Source organism: Crotalus tigris, unplaced genomic scaffold (genome assembly GCF_016545835.1).
Source record: "Crotalus tigris isolate CLP2741 ecotype Arizona unplaced genomic scaffold, ASM1654583v1 scf7180000024401.5802323, whole genome shotgun sequence".
NCBI classification, from domain to species: Eukaryota; Metazoa; Chordata; class Lepidosauria; order Squamata; family Viperidae; genus Crotalus; species Crotalus tigris.
Window position 1 is genome coordinate 4,980,006 of NW_024100569.1, and position 19,745 is coordinate 4,999,750.

Below are 19,745 nucleotides of genomic sequence, written 5' to 3' on the forward strand. Positions count from 1 at the left end.
TTGTAACACGTTAGAATAAGAAGAGATTTTAGAGCTTTATTATATTAAGTATTAAGCTTGATGATTGGAAACAGTTGTTATCCTTCAATTATGTTAATTATTTAAAGGAATATTACTGTTTTACCAAATGTCAGTTGTAACTATACCAATTTATTCTTATAAATGTCTAGCATTATATAAACAATAATACTCAATATGAAGACCCAGACGACAACTTGTTCGCTGAATTTTGTATTTACTGTAATTATCCACACCCTGTCCCCTTTATCCCAATTTCCCTGTACACGCACCGACCCCACCTTTTCCCTACCCATACAAAATCTAATAAAATATGTTTAAAAAAAGAATATATACATTGTTTAATTCCTGGGTAAGTATATCAGAAGTGATGTAACAAATATATTGCTAAAGGAAAGATTATCTGGCTATATGGGAATAGAAAACTAGATAGTATTCATTTGTGAAATATTTTTTAAATTCATGAGTTCGAAAGTGCAACATAAATGAAACAGGCAGTATTGCAGATTATAGAACAGTATCTCATGAGAAATGTACAGTTTATTCTTTTGTCTTAATCTACTTAGTTTGTGAGAGAATCTTATGCCTGATGTTTTTCATAAATTTAGCAACAAAATAAGATATTTTGTTGCTAAAAGTGAAAAGTCAGTTTTCTTATAGAAAACTTATTTCTGTATGAGCAACTGACATAATATTTTCTTAATAGTTTAGCATACAGTCTAATAAATTTCCTCTCATTTTAGTTTGGTATTCATCCAATTGAAGATCTCTTCAGAGATTTGCAAGATGGTCGAAAGCTTTTGGAGCTCCTGGAAGGTCTTACACGCCAAAAACTTGTATGTATATATCTATCTACTACCTCAAATAACTTTGCAATTCTTCTTCATATAAAATTCATTGTAAAATTAGCATTCGTGGATCTTGTACCTGTAACTATTTTATAATATTTTATAAACATATAAAGAATATATTGCAATTTGTGTAAGTTGCTGATGTTTTAAATTTCTTTATGATATTCTCTTCCTTTTCCTAGCAAATGCCCCAAAAATTTTCACATATTGTCCTCCCTTCATGGAAACTTGCAGTGACAGCATTTTCTATTACTGTCCTTTTATTAATGTATTTCATTGTATAGTGAACAAAAACATGGAGATATCAATGTAAATATGTCTCAGAATATTTATAAAAGTTTTATATTATATATATTATTTCTGATTTTTAGATAAAAATACATTATCCATGTATTCAATATATAGAATTGGATGATGAAATTTATAAAATATTCCCATTTCAAAGTTCAAACTGATTTCAATTGCCTCTAGTGAACTCTATTGTTATAGCTAAACATATGCATATTCCAAAATAAGGGAGAACAGTTATTTTCATCATTATTGACTGTTACATTTCTTTATTTTGGTCTGATTCAGAATAAGAAGATTGTCTTATATAGAACAAAATGCATAAAATACTAGGAAGGACTTTTCATAGATTAAAAATAGTTATAAAAAAATTAAATATAATTAAGATGAACATATGCTTGAAAACTACAGTAGGTTTGTTGGTTTTCCTAAAAAAATATACAGTTATATTTTATTAACATAGCGTAGACAGAATTCTCTGTATCTAATCATAGTTTGCATGTGTAAAACCGGAAATATAGTTTTTCTCTATTTTTTTAAAATGTCACTCAATCATTTTTATGTAAGGAACTGACAAAACTGTTAGTATGATTCAAACTTACAATGGAATGAACAAAACTGATTTCAATTTACCACTCCCCTGATTCAATATAGTCACCGATAAATGCAATAGTGATAATATATTACTAAAATAAGGATTTATGTTCTTTAAGCTCTTGTTAGTTGTTACAAAGATGGTGTAAGCTTTCTGTCATAAACATATTAAGTATGTGAATGATTTTTTAAACAAAAATAATTGAAATAGATATTTATATTTATAGGGGAAAGAAAAGGGCTCCACTAGAGTTCATGCCTTGAACAACGTCAATAAAGCACTACAAATCTTGCAGAAAAATAATGTAAGTAATAATTTGCATGAATCCAGAGTACACAGAGTTGGTACAGTGGATAAGATTCTGTGTAATCACATGAAACTGCAATATATTCAGGAAATGGTCTTAAAAACTGTGGAAAAATCCAAATCCCAGGCATATCTGTTCAATAATATACAATCCTTGAACTCCAGGAGGAATATAAATCAGCTGTTTATTGTTAAAAAATGTAAAAACAATAAAAGCAACTATTTACAACATTTAGTATTGTAGTTGCTTTTATTGTTTTTAATTTTTTTAACAATAAACAGCTGATTTATATTCCTCCCGGAATTCAAGGATTGTATATATATTTGTGTGTGTGTGTGTGTGTTTGCTATACATTCCATAAAAGAATTACTTTTTAATCTTTCATATTTAATGATATATTGAAATACTTTAGACATTGTGGAATTATGTCAGAAAGCAGCTGCAGTTTTGAAGAGTTAATGGACCAATTTCTAATTTGTAACTATCTGAACATTGTATTTCAAATATCTCTTTGTCACGGTAGGTTGAGGAACCTTTTATTCTCAAAGAGGAGAGTATAGACATATTAGACCAGTGATGGTGAACCTTTTAGAGACCAAGTGCCCAAACTGCAACCCAAAACCTACTTATGTATCATGAGGTACTAGGTGGGCATGGCCCATTGGGTGGGCGTGGCCCATTGAGAGAGCATGGCTGCCGTGGTAACAGCAGACTGAGTGGGACTAAAAAGTTCAATCAATCAATTCCAACTTTGCGAGATCTTTTTTTTCCTGTGAGAAGTTGAAATTGATTGATTGATTGAACTTTTTTTTTTTGCACACAGTGGTGGAGGCCTAAAGCGAAAAGGTTTTATAAAACCCAGCTGAAGGCCTAGGACTGGGGCTACAGCATGCATGCCCACAGAGAGGGCTATGTGTGCCACCTGTGCCATAGGTTCACCACCATGGTATTATACTTTCATAGTAAACTTTATTCTTATAAAAAATGGAATCTGAAAAATCTACAATGATATTGTAAAATTTGAAAAAGAAAAGGAATAAAAATCAAGCCTGATAATATTGTTTATCCTTGAGACCAATGTTCCTCTTCACATCAGCATCACAGAAATATTTTATTCTGGTAACAAATACTTCCTTAGGATGCTACATAACTGGCGATTCATTAAATGACTACAATGTGGATGTACCAGCCTTGTCAGTTTTGTGTTGACAAGCTCTAAAATTGGACGAGTAATGCATTAACAGAAAGGCTCAGGAAAATTTTTGTGTGATACATGTAGTAAATGACTCCTTAGATCAGACATGTCAAAAACAAGGCCTGGGGGCTGAATGCGGCCTGCAAAGTGGTTTCATGTGACCCATGAAGCCATCCTGGAAACAGTGAGGGAACAGCCCCCACTGTCGTGGCCTTCGCCCAGGCCAGCCAGTAGCCAATGTACAATTTTGTGGTGGCCATCTATGCTGAAACACATTCAGTCTTAGCTCTACAAGGCTGTCTGGAAACAGTGAGGAACCAGCCCCTGCTGCATTGGCTGCCCCCCCTGGGTGCATGCTGGGGAGATGTCACTATTTGTGAGGAATGAAAAAATGCACCATCACCTGGAAGTGGTCAGCAAATGCCCTCACCTACTTCACATATCCGGCTTGATGGGCTCTGGGGGAGGGGTTTCGACAGGCAGTGGGGCACTCTCCTCACAGCACCGAGAGGCTGAGCTGGGCGGCGCAAATCCAAAAAGAAACATGCCACCCAGCTTCTAGCCTGCCTGTTTCAGCAGGCAGTGGGGCACTATCCTCACAGTGCCAAGAGCTGAGTAGGGTGGCACAAATCTGATGAGCAGTGCAATGCTGCCTAGCCCCCAGCTTGCCCAGTTTCAGCAGGCAGTAAGGTGAAAAGGTGGCGAGCTTCGCAACACCCGGCTCAACCTCTTGGCGCTGTGAGGAGAGCACCCCGCTGCCTGCTGAAACCGAGCAGGCTGGGGACTGAGCAGCATTGCACAACTAATGTTGACTCTCACGCTGCTCATGGCTTTCCCTCCCCTAGAGCCCACCAAGCCAGATATGTGAAGTAGGTGAGGGCCATGTGCTGGCCACTTCCAGGCGATGGTGGATTTCTTCATTCATCACGAAGGGTGACACCTCCCCAGCTGTATTTCTTGCCTGTTTTTCTCCCTCCCTCATCTCAAATATTTTCCCACCATTTTGTACTTAGGAAGGAAGGAAAGAAGGAGAGGGAGGGTCTGAGGGAAGTCCTACCTTAGTCCTGCCCTGCTGCCCTTTCACCATCCCCCTGCCCCATCCTCCTGGCCTATCTTGGGGGTCTCCCATCCTATTGCTAAGGAAGCTTTGGATACAAAGCTTGGTCTCCTTCCATGGAGAGGGAATGGGCCTCCCTCTGACTTTGCCCTCGTACCCATCAGGAGCAATCTGGTAAGGAGAGCAAGCACAGCAACAGCAGCCTTGAGGAGGAGGTAAATGCAGCTGGGAGCCCCCTTTGGGAAGTGGGCTGGGCTTGGTGCCACAGGTGCTCAAGGGCCAGGCTGGGCATTTGACCTCTGCTGCACAAGGCTCTGGGCAGCCCGTGCCACCATCCAGTCCCCCTCGCATGGCCTGAGAGGAACAGTGAGGCTCCTCCAGTGGACCATGCCTTGGCACTTGCTCTGGTCCCACCCCCTTCTGCCAGAGACCCTCAGATCTGCCCAGGCCCCCACAGGCACCCTTGATGCGAACAATGTAGAGCTGGCCACACCCACTCCATCCATGCCCACCCAGTAGGCCATACCCACTGTGACCACATCCACCCAGGCCCCTGAGGGCAACTGCTATGCTGATGTGGCCCTCAGTGAAATTGAGTTTGATACCCCTGCCTTAGATGGATAAATAATTTGTCTCTAATGGAGAAATGTGAGTTTCTGACTGATGGGTAAGATAGGCAGGAACATCAATGGAAGTGTTAATTATAGGTTAGGTAACACACAGAGATCAAATAAGAAAATAATCTGGTTAGAATAATTAGTATAGATGCAAAAACGAAGTATTTGGCAAAAATATCATCCAAGTATACATAATAAAGTAAAGAAATATGGAGACATAGTCCTGTTAAGGAAATGTTTGGGGCAAAATTGTATGCATGTTGTTTGAATCGTGAAAGTTAACAGTGTGAAAATTAGATAGAAGACTCTAATGAAGGAGAATCTGGTAATTTTATGAGTTGACATGTGTAGAAGTATACCAACTCATAAAATCTTACTATTAGGACAGATAAATATAATGGATCATAGATTCAAATATATGGTCAATTTTTCTGGATTGAGAACATGCAAAATAATATCTATGAAATCTTTACAATGGAGATGATATAACAATACTTTATATTAACCAGACATTAATGGAATGCCTATATATTATTTCTGCTTTTATTCAGAATTATAATTACTGGATAATTTTAAAAAATGTATATTATGAAAGGAGATATAAATATAGTTGTTTCAGCAAGCTTTCTTTCTCTGTGCTGTCAAAACATTTTATTAAAAGTCATTTAATCATTTATGTTTATTTTGTAGTATAATATTACATCCTTGCCAATTTCATTTTCCTCTAATGACTTCAACTGTTCATATTCTGTCAACAAATTGTCAAATATTTGTTAGATATTTATTCATCTCTACAAGCTAAATGGTAGATAAATATGCAAACACACATATTACCCTGAATGGATACATTTAAAAAATATGATGACTTTTAGAAGTCTGATTATATTAATTCAGCAATAATGTATTTTGCCATTCTCCTGGAAATATAAACCCATTTGTTCTTGCTCTTTTACTTTGCAAATAAAAACATTTACATTGATTAATTTCTATCTTTTATTCTGTTTTGTCTTGTTCTAACAGGTAGATCTGGTAAATATTGGCAGTATAGATATTGTGGATGGAAATCATAAATTGACCCTTGGATTGGTCTGGAGTATAATTCTCCACTGGCAGGTATCAAATGATTGTTTTGGAAGAGCTGTAGGATGTATGATTAATAAACAAAGGACACTAATGTAGCTCTTTATTTGTATTATTGTTAAACTTTTGTAACTGCCCATTTTATTTCCATGACTCTGGGTGATTTACAAAGTTAAAAATAAAAAAGTCCCCACAATCCCCCCCCCCAAACTTCATTAAAATATTAAAACAAAAACATAAAAAACATAATTTGTGAGAGAGCACCATTCATTTTCCTAACAGTATAATCACTTTGGTTTGTCTACATCAATGGACTCCCCCAGGCCAGATGGCAAAACCATGTCTTTAGCATCTTCTGGGGCCAGTCTAACCTCAGAATAATGATGTTCCAAAGAAAAGACTCTTATCCTCCATCCTTTTAGATGACATTGTGGATGTGACCCACAATATATCCTTTCTGCCAGATGTGATGGGATGCATAGATGTAAATGAAGAGAAATACATCAAGTAGCCCAGCCCAATATTTATAGGACTTCATAGTTCATTACTAGCACCTTACATTGAACCCAGAAGCAAACTAATCAGAAATGCAGCTCGCAGACCTTTGGTGTAACATGTGCTGATTTAGGTTGCTGTAGCTGTCTGCACTGCCTTATTTTGCATCAGTTGAAGCTTCTGAATACACTTCAAGGGCAAACTCTTGTAGAACACATTACAGTAATCCATCCAGATGTTCAAGGCATGAATGACTAATGTAGAGCCTCCATACCCAGAAATGGTTTCCTGGTGCTCAAAAGCCCTTGTAGCCATAAGTACTACTTGCTCTTTTATGAGAGCAGTTCTGACTTCAAAAGGACCATCAAATTGAGCATTGAGTCTATCTGGAGCAGTGCTATCTCATTCAGAACTAAAGATAGTAAATTCTCAGAAACTAGTCACCCTAAAATTCATAGTCACTCAGTTTTGCCAGGTTTGAGCTTTAACTAGGAACAAGGCATGCTATCAACACATCACTTACTTCACCAGATATGAAGATAGGTAGGTCACCCCATGCCTAATATGACTTTTCCCAGAAGCTTCATGGACTTCTTAAACATCAGTGTAGAAAATACTGAATCTTGTGGCACCATAAAAAGTATGGGTTGAGCCCAGGAGCTCTCACTCTAGATCAACACAGACTGGAGCTAGCTGCTAAGGAAGGAAGAGAACCAGCACATTACAATATAGATATTATGGATAGAAATCATAAATTGACCCTTAGATTGGTTGGAATATAATTTTTGAAAGAACTATATGATATATGGTTAATAATTAAAGGACAGTAAGGTAACTGTTGAACATAGAATTGCAGCAGAATGTCAAGGAATTTGAGCTCTATTCTGTTGTATTAAGGCAGAGGTCCCCAACCTTTCTAGGTTGGCAGCCTGGAGAGAAAGGAAGGGGCAGGCATGTGGCCCTGTGTGCATGTGCGATGCAAAAGGGGGAGGTGCAAGTGTGCACATGATTCTGGGGGCAGTATGAGCATATGCGCGATGCTGGGGGTGGGCCTAGTACTTGCATGACATTCAGGGTAAGTCTAGTGCTCATGCGATGCTGGTAGCGGGGCTAGCGCCCAGGCAATGTTGAACCACGGCTAGTTCCTGCAAGATGCTGGGGGTGGGACTAGCGCCCATGCAAAGCTGGAAGCAGCACGAGCATCCATCCAATGCTGGGAGTGGGCCTAGCGCCATGCAATGCTTAGGGTGGGAGAATGCCTGTGCAATGCTCAGCACAGGACTACTGCCCACGAGACACTCAAGACATGGCTAGCATCCATGCAACACTCAGGGCAGCACTAGTGCAAGTGGAGGGCAGTGGCCCACAATTTGGGGACCCCTGTATTAAGAAATATACAAACATGGAATATGTGTCTTTTTTTACTTTTATTAATTCCAACTTGAGAATTACTGCAATGTAAGATGCAAAAAAGGCAGTATACCAAAGACCAGGAAAATTCAGACAAATTTTCTAGAGGTTATTACCAAATTGTCATTTTTATGTACCTCATAAATCATTAAATATATGGCAAATAATCAAATGTATGGGAAGAAGTAATTTTAATTAAAATGCATTGTCATGATTCTCCCTATTTCACTTTTCTATTAACACTTGCATCAGGACTCTGGCTCCCAACAAATCAATCAAAGGAAAAGTGTATTTTGTTTTTTTTTTTTTTTTTTTTAAAAAAAGGTTTTATATCACTGCTAAAACAAGCAAAAGTCCCATGAAAATAAAAACATAATTATTTCACTTCTTAAAACTATACCTCATTCACATGAAAAGTCTCAGTATTTTATGTTCTAACCAATATGATAGTTTTAAGAGACACAATATTAATATGGCCGCTTCTCTAGAAACAAATCTTGATGTTTCCTTTCTGTCTCTTTCTAATTCTCCATAGCCCTAGATGTAAGAATATATGTAGGATTACTTTCATATTATAGCATTATGTTCCTTGATATATTAAATCCAGCCTTTATGTTCTACAAATAAAAAAAATAATTTTCATGATTATTTGATAGATCTTGAGCAAGGGAGGTGATATTGATCCATAGTTTATCCCCAGCAACACCTTCTCTAGAGCATTCAAAGCCTTAACTCTTGAATTCATTTTTTGAAAGGCACATATTTGTTATTGCTGAAGATAAAATTAGTCCAGGTTTAACCCTTATTAAATCCATGTCTATAATTGCATTGATATGCTATTCATCAAATGTATTGAAATTAAAATGTATGATTTATTTCTTCAAGTTACAATTTTACTGCACTAAAATGTGTAGAAATAATTTATTTTATTTCAGTTTGGCAGATTCTCGGTTGAGAGCATAGGCCCTATGGATAATTTTGCTGAACACCCCCTCCCCCCCACTAAAAGGAAGTTGAAAAAACTGGGTTTACAGAAGGGAAATGGGTTGACTCCATAAACAAATATAGCTAATGTTGAAATTCTGTGTTGTAACCTAGGTAAAAAATGTTATGAAAAGCATCATGGCTGGACTGCAACAAACAAACAGTGAAAAGATCTTGTTAAGCTGGGTTCGTCAATCAACTCAGAACTATCCACAGGTCAATGTTTTTAATTTCACCAATAGCTGGTCTGATGGTTTGGCTTTCAATGCGCTCATACACAGTCACAGGTAGGGAAAGTATTATAAATTTACTAGTAAATAAGCAATTTTCCTTATGACTGTCTGTCTCTGCCTCATTTTGTCTCTTTTTATGCTGTGTATGTGGTGAGTATATACTGTTAAAATACAAAGGATCCAGCCAAAACTCCCTGTTCATAACAGAAACTAAGAAAAGCTTGATTTTTTTAACTGAATTGATTCACTTTTCTGGAAACTGAATTCTGATTATTTAATACAAAATACAGTCCCTACTGGGGTTTACCTGTGTGGATTATAGTTAGTGAATTAGCTTCAATCTGTAAGAAGGATATATAGGAAAATTGAACAATCTATGTGCAACTGATTCAGTTTTAGGATCCGAATATATACATAAAACCTTTCAATGGATAATATTAGTACATTTCTCCACAAACAGCTTCAACACTAGGTATAAGTGTTCTAATGTGGAAAGCATAAATGTGATAAGATATTAGGATATATACACCCATTCATGCAGTGCAATACTGTTGCAAGATTAACAGCAATATCAACAGCCAATCAAAATCTGCTTGATTTACTCCAGGCGTTTGGAGATAAAATTTGACTCATATAACGTATTAAGGATTCATATAACATATTAAGCAATAATGAGGTTTGTTTGGACTTACCCCAGCATATTAATCAAGTAATTAGAAATATTATAATAGTATGTACCCATCTCTATAGTCCTATAGGCCACGTTTTGTAAATCAGCTGAATTCACATGTAACATTAACCCAAGATTTCAACAGAAGATTTTTGAATGAGCCACCGTCTCTGAGTTACTCAACACTAAAAAGCTGATAAGTAGTTCCAGACATCAATATCAGGTTGTTACTTTTACATTTGGAATAATTGCCAGTTCATAACAAATAGATAATTATATGCCAATCTTAGAAATTATTAATAAGTAAATAATTATATTTTTGAATTATATGTATAAAGGTCTCATTAGAATAAGCTTTCCTTTTAATAATAATTGCTAAGAATTTTTATTTTCTCAGTCAAAATTTGGTAAATCAATTTGTAAATATTACATACATAAGGCTTAGCCAACCAGCATAAAACAATCATAGAAGTATAACTAAATTTTACTTTTGAGCATATTAGTGAATATTATTTAATTTTGAATTGAAAAGTATATTTTAATCCAGACATGTCAAACACAAGGCCCGCAGGCCAGATCCGGCCCACAATGTGATTCTGTCTGGCCCAGGGACTTGCTCTAGAAACAACGAAGGACCAGCATCCGGCATCTCGGTCTGGTCCAGGCCGACCAACCACTGATCTACAACCTGGTGCCAACCATCAAAGCCAGAACATGCTCAGCCTTAGATCCATGATGCAGCCCTGGAACCAGCGACGGGTGCATTTGCTCCATCCCCTGGTCATGCATGCAAGAGGAGGTGAGCAGGTAGAGTCCAGAATCCCTGATGGTTGACTTCACCCAGGACGCCAGAGCTGATTGTCTCCTGTGCGCACACCTAGGGGGTGGGACAGAGGCAGCAGGGCAGCTCCTCGCTGGTTCCAGGGCTGCCCCGTGGATCTAAGGCTGAGTGTGTTCTGGCTTTGATGGATGCAACCATGTTGCAGATCAGTGCCACCCCCCTCCCACCAGCACCTCCATGGCCCACTCGCTGACCTAATCTCACAACCAGAAGGCTTCCCTTTCACTTGAACCAGCCCCACCCATGTGGGACAGCAACAGGTGGTGGCAGCATTGGTAATATCTCCCCCTCCCATCACCCCTTCCTGAGCATGGAGGGAGGAAAGAAATGAGAATGAGAAGTGAGGGAGGGAGGGAGGGAGGGAGGGAGGAAGGAAGGAACAGAGGGAGGAAGAAAGGGAGGATGAGAGGAAAAAAGAAGGAAAGAAGGAAGGAAGGAAGGAAGGAAGGAAGGAAGGAAGGAAGGAAGGAAGGAAGGAAGGAAGGAAGGAAGGAAGGAAGGAGAGGAAACTTTGTTGGAGATGGCCCAGTTCACGCCATTCTGCTTTAATCTTGGATCCATTAAAACTTGAGCTCAAAGAAAAAAGCAATTTTGTGTTCTCTTTTGTCACAGATAGGACTTTCTTGGCAATCCAAGTTAACATTGGTATTCTTGAATTGTGAACTCTTAGGAAAGTATCCTCTCCCTGTGTGTTGCAAAAAGCCATTTCCAGTGGGGAAAACAGGACAAAGCGGAGTGGGGAAAAATATTTTCCTTTGCTATATTTCCAGTCTGCATTAGACCATGGCAGGGTCCCTACAGGAGAGCTCTTTTAAGAATTATGTATTAATAGAAAAGCAACTAATTTACCTCTGTTCCTAAATGCTAAAGCTATTGCACATAAAAAACAGAGGAACTCTGATCAACTATCATAGCCACCATTTTGACAGTTTTGCTGTACTGTTGTCTGTGGATGCCCCCACTAAATGCAAGCATGGGATAAACTGAGCCTGGTTTGTTCTCAGTATTTTAAATGGCCACAGACTACTAACAAAAGTGGCATTTGATCACAAGGCAAGGAAACATCAAAAAATGTTTCCCCTTTTGCATTTGAGCATCCAAGAAGGAACAGAAAAGGAGAAAGGGAAAGAGGAAAGACAAACAAAAAGAAGGAAAGAGGGAAGGAAGAAGAAGGAAAGGAGAAGGAAGGGGGAAGGAAAAAGAAGGAAGGAAGGAAGGAAGGAAGGAAGGAAGGAAGGAAGGAAGGAAGGAAGGAAGGAAGGAAGGAAGGAAGGAAGGAAGATTATAATGAGAGTGAGGAAGGGTCTGAGGGAAGTCCTGCCTTAGCACATTGCCACGAGCAGCCCTGCTGCTCTTGCACCATTCCCTTGTCCCCGTCTCCTGACCTCTCCTGGTAGTTTCCCATCCTATCACTGAGGATGCTTTGGTTACAAAGCCGAGTCTCCTCACAGGGAGAGGGAGTGGGCCTCCCTCTGACTCACACATTTTGCCCTCCAGCACATACTATGAGCAACTTGGCCAAGGAGAGCAAGCCAATCAGTAGCAGCCTTGAGGAGGAGGTAAGTGCAGCCAGGTGCCCCCTTGGGAAAGGCTGGACTGGGCACTTGCCTTCCACTGCCCAGGGTTCCGACAGCCTGCATCACTGGGGGTCCTCTGCATGGCCTAAGAGGAACAGCAAGGCTCCTCTGGTGGACAAGGGTATAGTGCTTGCCCTAGTCTTGCCTTCCTTGGCTGGAGACAATGGATCCTCCCAGGCCCGCCTGGGCCACCACAGGCACCCCCAGACATAAGCAACATTGAGCTGGCCATACCCACCCTGGCCATGCCCTCCCCCACTATTTACAGGTTGACATTGAAATTTGTAATAGTAACAGTATAACAGAGTTGGAAGAAATATTATTCTAGGACTTGGTCTCTAGCCATATCTCTTTTGCCCATCCTATTTTTTTTAAGGCTTCAACAATCCTCTCCTTACTATTTTCACCAGGTTGTCCTGTATAGCCTTCTTTCTCTTATAAATCCAGTAATAGTCTTATTATATCATTTTCATCAATTTGTTGACTTAATATGTATATTCGCTCTTTATTTATTATCTTTATTTTGTTTTCCAAAATTTATGTTTTATTTTTCAAAATATCTACTTTGACTTCGTTTTGAATCACCTCAGCAGAGAGTCGTCTTGTAAATTTTTCAAGATTATTTTTCATCTCTACTTTTAGCTCTTCCTTCAGATCTCTTTTAAACTATGCATTCACATAGGCAGGTATTGATGCTGTTATTGTAGTTATAACCTTATTTTCCAGTTCTTGATACATCTATTGAAATGTCTCAAATGTGATAGTCTTTCCTTTCATTTCTGTAGGTTGTTCTACCTTTCTAATAATCGCCATTTAATTGGATACTAAAGTAGAAATGAAAGGTATTAAGTCCTGGGAGCGATGGCGAATGAAGAATACACATGTTTCTGGGACAGCTCTTTATTGTGTTTATTTCAAACTCCAACAATGAGCAAAGGCACGCAGGCCTCCTTTTATACGTCCCCATTCCCTGGACAAGATGGCAACATCAGTAGGCACTTTTCGCGCCTTGCACATGTGCGCTTGGTCAGCACCACTCAGTCTGGTCCCGGGCAGCTTTTGCAATTGCCCGGGAAACTTGCAATGTCCTGAGCCTGCATTTTGCAGGTTCAGGACACAACACCCCTCCCCTCTTAGCTAGAACACACATGGTACTTTGTTCTTACAATCCATATAAAATATAAAATAATAAATTTCTTTCCATCCTACAGACACTCCATTCTGCTACAACTTGTTTGCCACTCTCTAATGTGTGCTTCGTGGGTTCTGTTACTACCCACATAGGTTACATCTCCCCACCCAAGACTTGTACTGTTCTTATGCTGACAAGAACCTTACATACTCATCTAGGTGTTTAGGAGGGGCCTTAACCCGTTGGGACCTTCACAGGATGAGGGAGGGTGCCTGGCCTGACAGCTTCCCTGCTCGACTGGACAGACCAGGACTTGACCTTAAGGACGCCTGGCCTACCGGCCCAACTGATGGACTCGCTAGACCAGGACTTTTATGCACAGGTTTTGCAGGTGATCCCTGATAGGGCGTATCGGCAGAAATGCCAGAGTTTCCTCCAGGCTCTGTGAGAGCAACTGCACTCTTCCAATCTTCTGAGTTGGCTGAGGATTCCAGAACTACTCTGGATGGTTCCTGAGAACCTATGTCCTCAAGCCAGCAATCGTTTTCGGATGTGCCCTGTGAAACAGGTATGTGTAAGGGGCCCCAATATTCGGCGGACCCCAAGGTCATGCTGCGGTGCCGGGGTCAGGAGAGGCCTCTCTGCTTGCCCCCCTTACATAGGACCTCCTTTTGGAATCAATTGCAGAATTGAAGCTGCCAGTTCTTGCATGTTCTGTGAGTTCTGTGAATACCCCCAGTTATCCTCCCTGTCTGGAGTGTTACTGTTTCTGTATGGGATATGTGGATGCCCCCAGGGTGACTCCCTGGCTGGAGTGCATCTTGGTGTGTAGGGTAGTTCTCTGCCCCATGAATTCTTGTTTGGAGCACTTGCGGAATCTCGGGATGGGGTATCAACGATCTCCTCAGCTGCCGGCACTGGCTGCTGACATTGATCATCAGAATGTATTCTATAACCTTTCCCCCCCCCCCAGAGCAGAGCCAGGAGCAAAAGGGTGAGACTCCAGCCTCGTATGCAGCTGAATGATGTGCCGCTGAAGAACACGGCCGTCTTCCAGGGACACTTCATAGGACAAGGGCCCTTAGATCTTGCAGACCACAGCTGGTACCCAGAGATGACCAGGCCCATAGTTTCTGGTCCAAACAGGAGCACCCATTTGCAGACACCTTGGTGGCCGTGGATGCGACCCTTGAGACGCCACCCGGTCAGGGTGCAGTCTGTCCAGCTTGGTAATTAGCCGATGACCCCAACAAAGTTCAGCTGGGCTCTTTCCAGTGGCAGTACAAGGTGTGGTGCGATGTGCAAGAAGAAAGTCTGCTAACCTGTGATGCCAGTCACCGTAAGTCAGTCTCTTAAGGGCATCCTTGGTGGTGCACACCATACATTCAGCCATTCCGTTGGTGGATGGGTGGAAAGGAGCAGAAGTTGCATGGCGGATCATGTTGGCCCGGAAGAAAACCTGGAACTCAGAAGAGGTGAATTGAGGACCATTGTCTAAAACAAGAACATCTGGAAGGCCATGAGTTGGAAAAAGACTTCTCAGCACCTGGATAGTCTTGGCAGCAGTAATGGAGGACACAGGAACAACCTCTAGCCACTTAGAATGGCTATCAACAACAACCAAGAAGAATTGCCCCTGAATGGGCCCAGCGTAATCTATATGTACCCTGGACCACAGGGTGTGAGTTTCCTCCCACCTATGAACTGGGGCCTGCGGCATTTCAGGCCAGGACCGTTGGCACACATGGCACCCATGCACTTGAGCCTCAATGGCTTTATTGAGGCTAGGCCACCACAAATGGCTGCGTGCAAGCGCCTTCATCCTGACTATGCCAGGGTGTCCCTCATGTAAAGAATGCAGCACTCTAGTCCTCAGTGAGGTAGGGATTACTACCCTACTTTCGCATAGCAGACAACCCTTCTTCTTTGCCAGAAACTCTAAAACTCAGTATCAGGGCATCTGTCAGGCCATCCTGACAACACCCATGACAGAACGCGTGTGGACATCTGGTCAGTGGCAGTTTCAGCAGCCACATCCCTTGCATTGAGGGGAGACTCGGGCAGCTCTTGAATGGACAGAATATTAATGGCTGGAGCAGGATCAGGCTCCAGTATTGGAAGGGGTAATCTACTCAGAGCATCAGCATGACCCATTTCCTTTCCAGGCTTGTGAGTTAAAGAGTAGTCATATGCTGACAGGAAAATGGACCAATGCTGCATACGAGGAGAAAGAATATGTGGGGCCTGTTTGGTTGTGGTGAACAACCCAAGCAGAGGCTTATGGTCAGTGTAGACCATGAAATGGTGGCCGTATATGAAATCATGAAACTTCTTAATGCCAGCCACAATGGCCAGCACCTCCCTGTCAATCTGAGCGTAGTTCTGCTCAGCAGAAGACAAGGTTCTGGAGTAATACACTACAGGGACCTGTGTCCCATCAACCAACAGATGGCTAAGAACTGCCCCCACTCCATATGGAGAAGCATTGCAGGCAATGCAAACAGGCAACTGCTCATTGAAGTGAGCCAGTACAGCATTAGAAGTAAGCAAGGCCTTAAGCTCACTGAAACTTTTTTCATGGACCTTAATCCACTGCCAACAGGCTTGTTTGTCTAAGAGCCTGTGCAATGATTCAACTATAGCAGCTTTGTTTGGCAGAAAGGCACAGTAAAAATTTAGTAGCCCCAAAAATGCTTGTAGTTCCCCTTTAGACTTAGGGCTTGGGGCCTGCTGAATGGCCTTTAATTTAGCTTCAGAAGGGTGAATGCCTTGAGCATCTATCCTGAATCCCAAAAAGTCAGTAGAATTGAGTCCTATCTTACATTTGTCCTTTTTTAACTTGAGACCTGCTTCCCTAAAATGAAGCAAGACAGCCCTTAATCTCTCAGCCAAGTTTTGAGGTGATTCTCCTGCAATGAGGACATCATCAAAATATGGACAGACTCCTGGAATACCCCTCAGTGTGTTCTCCATAATACTCTGGAAAATACCAGGGACTACATTTACCCCAAATTGCAATCTCTTCACTTTAAAAGTTCCTCTATGAGTCACAATCGTCTGAGCCTCAGCAGCTGCCTCATCAACAGGCAACTGTTGATAGGCCTGTGCCAGGTCAAGCTTTGTAAATATCCGCCCCCCCCCCTTTAGGGAAGTTAGAATGTGACTTACTACAGGTACTGGATAAGCGTGTTGCTGTAGTGCCTTGTTTAGTGTGCACTTGTAGTCCGCACAAATACAAATGTCCCCATTAGCCTTTAAAGGCGTTACTATGGGGGTTTCCCAAGGACTAGAATCTATAGGCTCTAGAATGCCCTTCTGGAACAATTTGTCCAGTTCAGCATCAATTTTGTTTTTAAGGGCAAATAGAACTCTCCTAGGCTTGACCCTAATGGATGCTATGGATGGATTTAATCGTAGTGAAACTGGAGGCCCCTTGTAGGTTCCAAGCTCAGAGCTAAACACATCTGCAAATTCCCTGCAGACTTCTGCAAGGCTAGACGTTTGCAAATGGTGCAGCCCCGTGACCTGGATTCCCAGAGCCTCAAACCAATCGAGTCCAATAAGATTCAAACGTTCATCCCCAACAACCATCTAAAGGACCCTCAAAATCCTTGTACTGTACCTTAAGGATAGTCTCCCCCTTAACACACACCTTAGAATTTTGAAAGTCTGTAAGTATCACAGTGGATGGCCTGAGTTTCACTCAAAGGCCACTGCTGCTGCAAATCTTCCTGAATGTGTTGAGGGAAATAATGGAGAGAGCGGAACCAGTGGATAAGGGAATCCCTTGCAACTTTACTTTAAGGGACAACTTCTTTTTTAGGGGTTTATGTGTGCCTGTCCTCAGAATACTTCTCTGTGTTGCGCAGAAACCCACCCTATTTTGGCTGGGGACCCTGGTACCTTTTAGATGCAATTCTTCTTTAGGTTGTACCTTCTGACGACTCAGACATACGGCTGCAATGTGGCCTTGCCTTCCACAGGCCTGCAAATGGCAAACCAGAACCAGCAGTCTGCTCTTCTGTGGCGTCCTCCGCATCCGAAGCATTGTGAAGTTATTGAAGTCTTTTCTATGCAATCTCTCTGTCTCCTTCCGGCTGCCTGGTAGAACTTATTCACCTCATCTTCAGGAACCTCTTCCGAATCTTCTTGCACGTTCTCCTGGTGGACAGCAACAGTCTCTGGAGGGCTTCTGGTGGGCCACATGTTTTTTACTGCTCCACCTGCTGTTTCCTCTGCTGTAACTTTTCATAGAGCATCTTGGAATGAAATGTCTTCTTTCGCGAAGATCTTTTGCTGTAAGTCTCTATTTCTCAGTCCACACACAAAATGAGTCTTTCCTCTAAATCTTTAAATTCACACGGTCTAGCTGGTCACCTCAATGCTGCGATAAAGTCCTTAGATCCCTTTGTTCAAACATGTGCCTCCATGCAATGACGGACAGCTTGGGCTGAAAATGTTCTTCTAGAAGTTTCTTTAAGCCTGTGTACGTTACGCCTTCCAGCGAAGCAGGAGCCACGAGGTTTTCAGCAATTTCAAAAGTCTCTTGGCCGCATACACACAACAACGTGGCAGCCTGCAGGCTCAGGACACAACAAAAGATAATTCTTTTTTTTCCCCTTTTCATCTTAAGTCTTTAAAATTTGATCTCTTCAGACGCTCTGTAATTCTATGGGTACATGAAATGTCTCATTTATTGGATTCATTTATTGTTTTGTTTTGCAAAGTCTGCCAATTATCTTTCCACTAGAACTATAAACAGTCTGAATTCCCATGAAGGTATTTCATTTATATAATCATTTAAAAAGTACTTTAATAAAAATCCTATTATTTCAAATTAACTACCCCCTTAATCCATTTTAATTTTTTTAAGGTTGTTATACTTAAGCTTTTTACCATTAATCATAAATCTGATCTTACTCTTTGTTTTAATCTGGAATGCAGTCCCACTTACTGGAAGCCTGTTTTTAAACAACTACAGTTCCAAAGCTCTCTGAAGAAGTTGTAATTCAAGCACGCTTAAGAAAGTGAGGCTTTAGTGAATCCCATGTTCTTACAGACTCTGCTGCAGCTATGAATTTTATGTTTTTTCAGCTCATTCTATAGGACAACTTTATACTGTATAGTTTCACACTAATGAATGAAAATTTAAATATCAGATGTAATACTAAATTTTAAAACATGTAATGCAGATTGGTAACACAGCATAATTTATACACATTCACAAACCATATTTTTAATACATCCCATTTATGGATTCAATTTTTTTCTCCAAAATTGATTCCAGTTAATATCAATAGTAGGAGAGAGGTCTGGTTTTAGGCACCATTTTGTGGGATGTACTTTTCCCATTGAGCATATTTAGAAAGGGGTCAATTGTACATTCCTATCCCAAACTCTCCAAACAATTCTATGGAAGTTCTTTTCCTAGAAGATATACAGTTTGAATAGGAAACAAAGAATTGGTTTCAGCTTAATCCTGATAAGATTGATTGGATAAGATTTTAGTCTGTTTCTGAAAAAGATGTAGCAATAAGATTATTCACTCCATTTTTCTGAAGAAAACAATGCCAATTGATCTCAAAAGAAAAGATAATTGTGCAGATTAACTGTATAGTTTATATGAAGTGCTACTTGTAAAAATGCTTGCCATGAATCATAGTTGCATTGAACTACTCTTTCCAAAATCATTTTATTGTATAAAATTATTCATAATCCTTGTGTTGATATATAGGCACATTGTTTACTTACTGTAATTCCTTTGTATTCTCATAGCTGGGCTAGCACATTGCTACCTGGACTCTAGACTTGCACCATTACTTTTATGTTGCTAATAAAATTGGTCCAATTGAAAGTGTTATGTTCACTTCAGACTGATGCCTATTTACTTAGAGAATAGAGAGGTTTATTGTTAGGCCCTTATCAGACCTCTTGGGCAGCTATATTTGACTCATTTGTATTTTTACCCACACTGTATATCAGCATTTATATCTTTGAAGCTGTTGGATGTTTCTAGTATTTTTACAGAAGGTGCTCACTCTTCTACAGCCAAGGGTTATTAAATATAATAACTGATAAATCTTTTAATATCCTGACATGCTAGCATAAACCTTTACAAGTCAATTTATGCTGAAAATTAATTTGCTAACATTGTGTTTTACAACCTATTAGACATTTATCATGTAGTGGGGCTGGGGGAAAAAAATCCTAGAGATGAACAGATTCTCTCTCTGTTACGTATACACACATACATTTATACCTTTAAACAAAAAGACACAATTATATACAAAACACTTGTATATAATGTCTGCTTTAATAGCTTCCCTTTATCAGTCCTTGATGATAGATTTGAAAATATACCACTTAATGAAAGACCTTGCTGTACAGGAAATGAA

The 19,745-nt window shown here is 40.3% G+C and overlaps 1 protein-coding gene across 9 annotated transcripts in view; it reads left to right on the forward strand.

The window, feature by feature from the left end:
* The window catches only part of DMD (dystrophin), a 962,852-nt gene that overhangs the window by 354,970 nt on the left and 588,137 nt on the right, over nucleotides 1-19,745 (forward strand). For all 9 annotated transcript variants that reach the window (XR_005555060.1, XM_039329649.1, XM_039329655.1 and 6 more), the window contains exons 3-6: nucleotides 762-854; nucleotides 1,979-2,056; nucleotides 5,949-6,041; nucleotides 9,012-9,184. Coding sequence is in view for 8 of the 9 variants with exons in the window: in XM_039329649.1 (XP_039185583.1) it covers nucleotides 762-854; nucleotides 1,979-2,056; nucleotides 5,949-6,041; nucleotides 9,012-9,184 (437 nt within the window). In the remaining variant the exon portion in view is untranslated. The remainder of the gene's footprint in view (nucleotides 1-761; nucleotides 855-1,978; nucleotides 2,057-5,948; nucleotides 6,042-9,011; nucleotides 9,185-19,745) is intronic.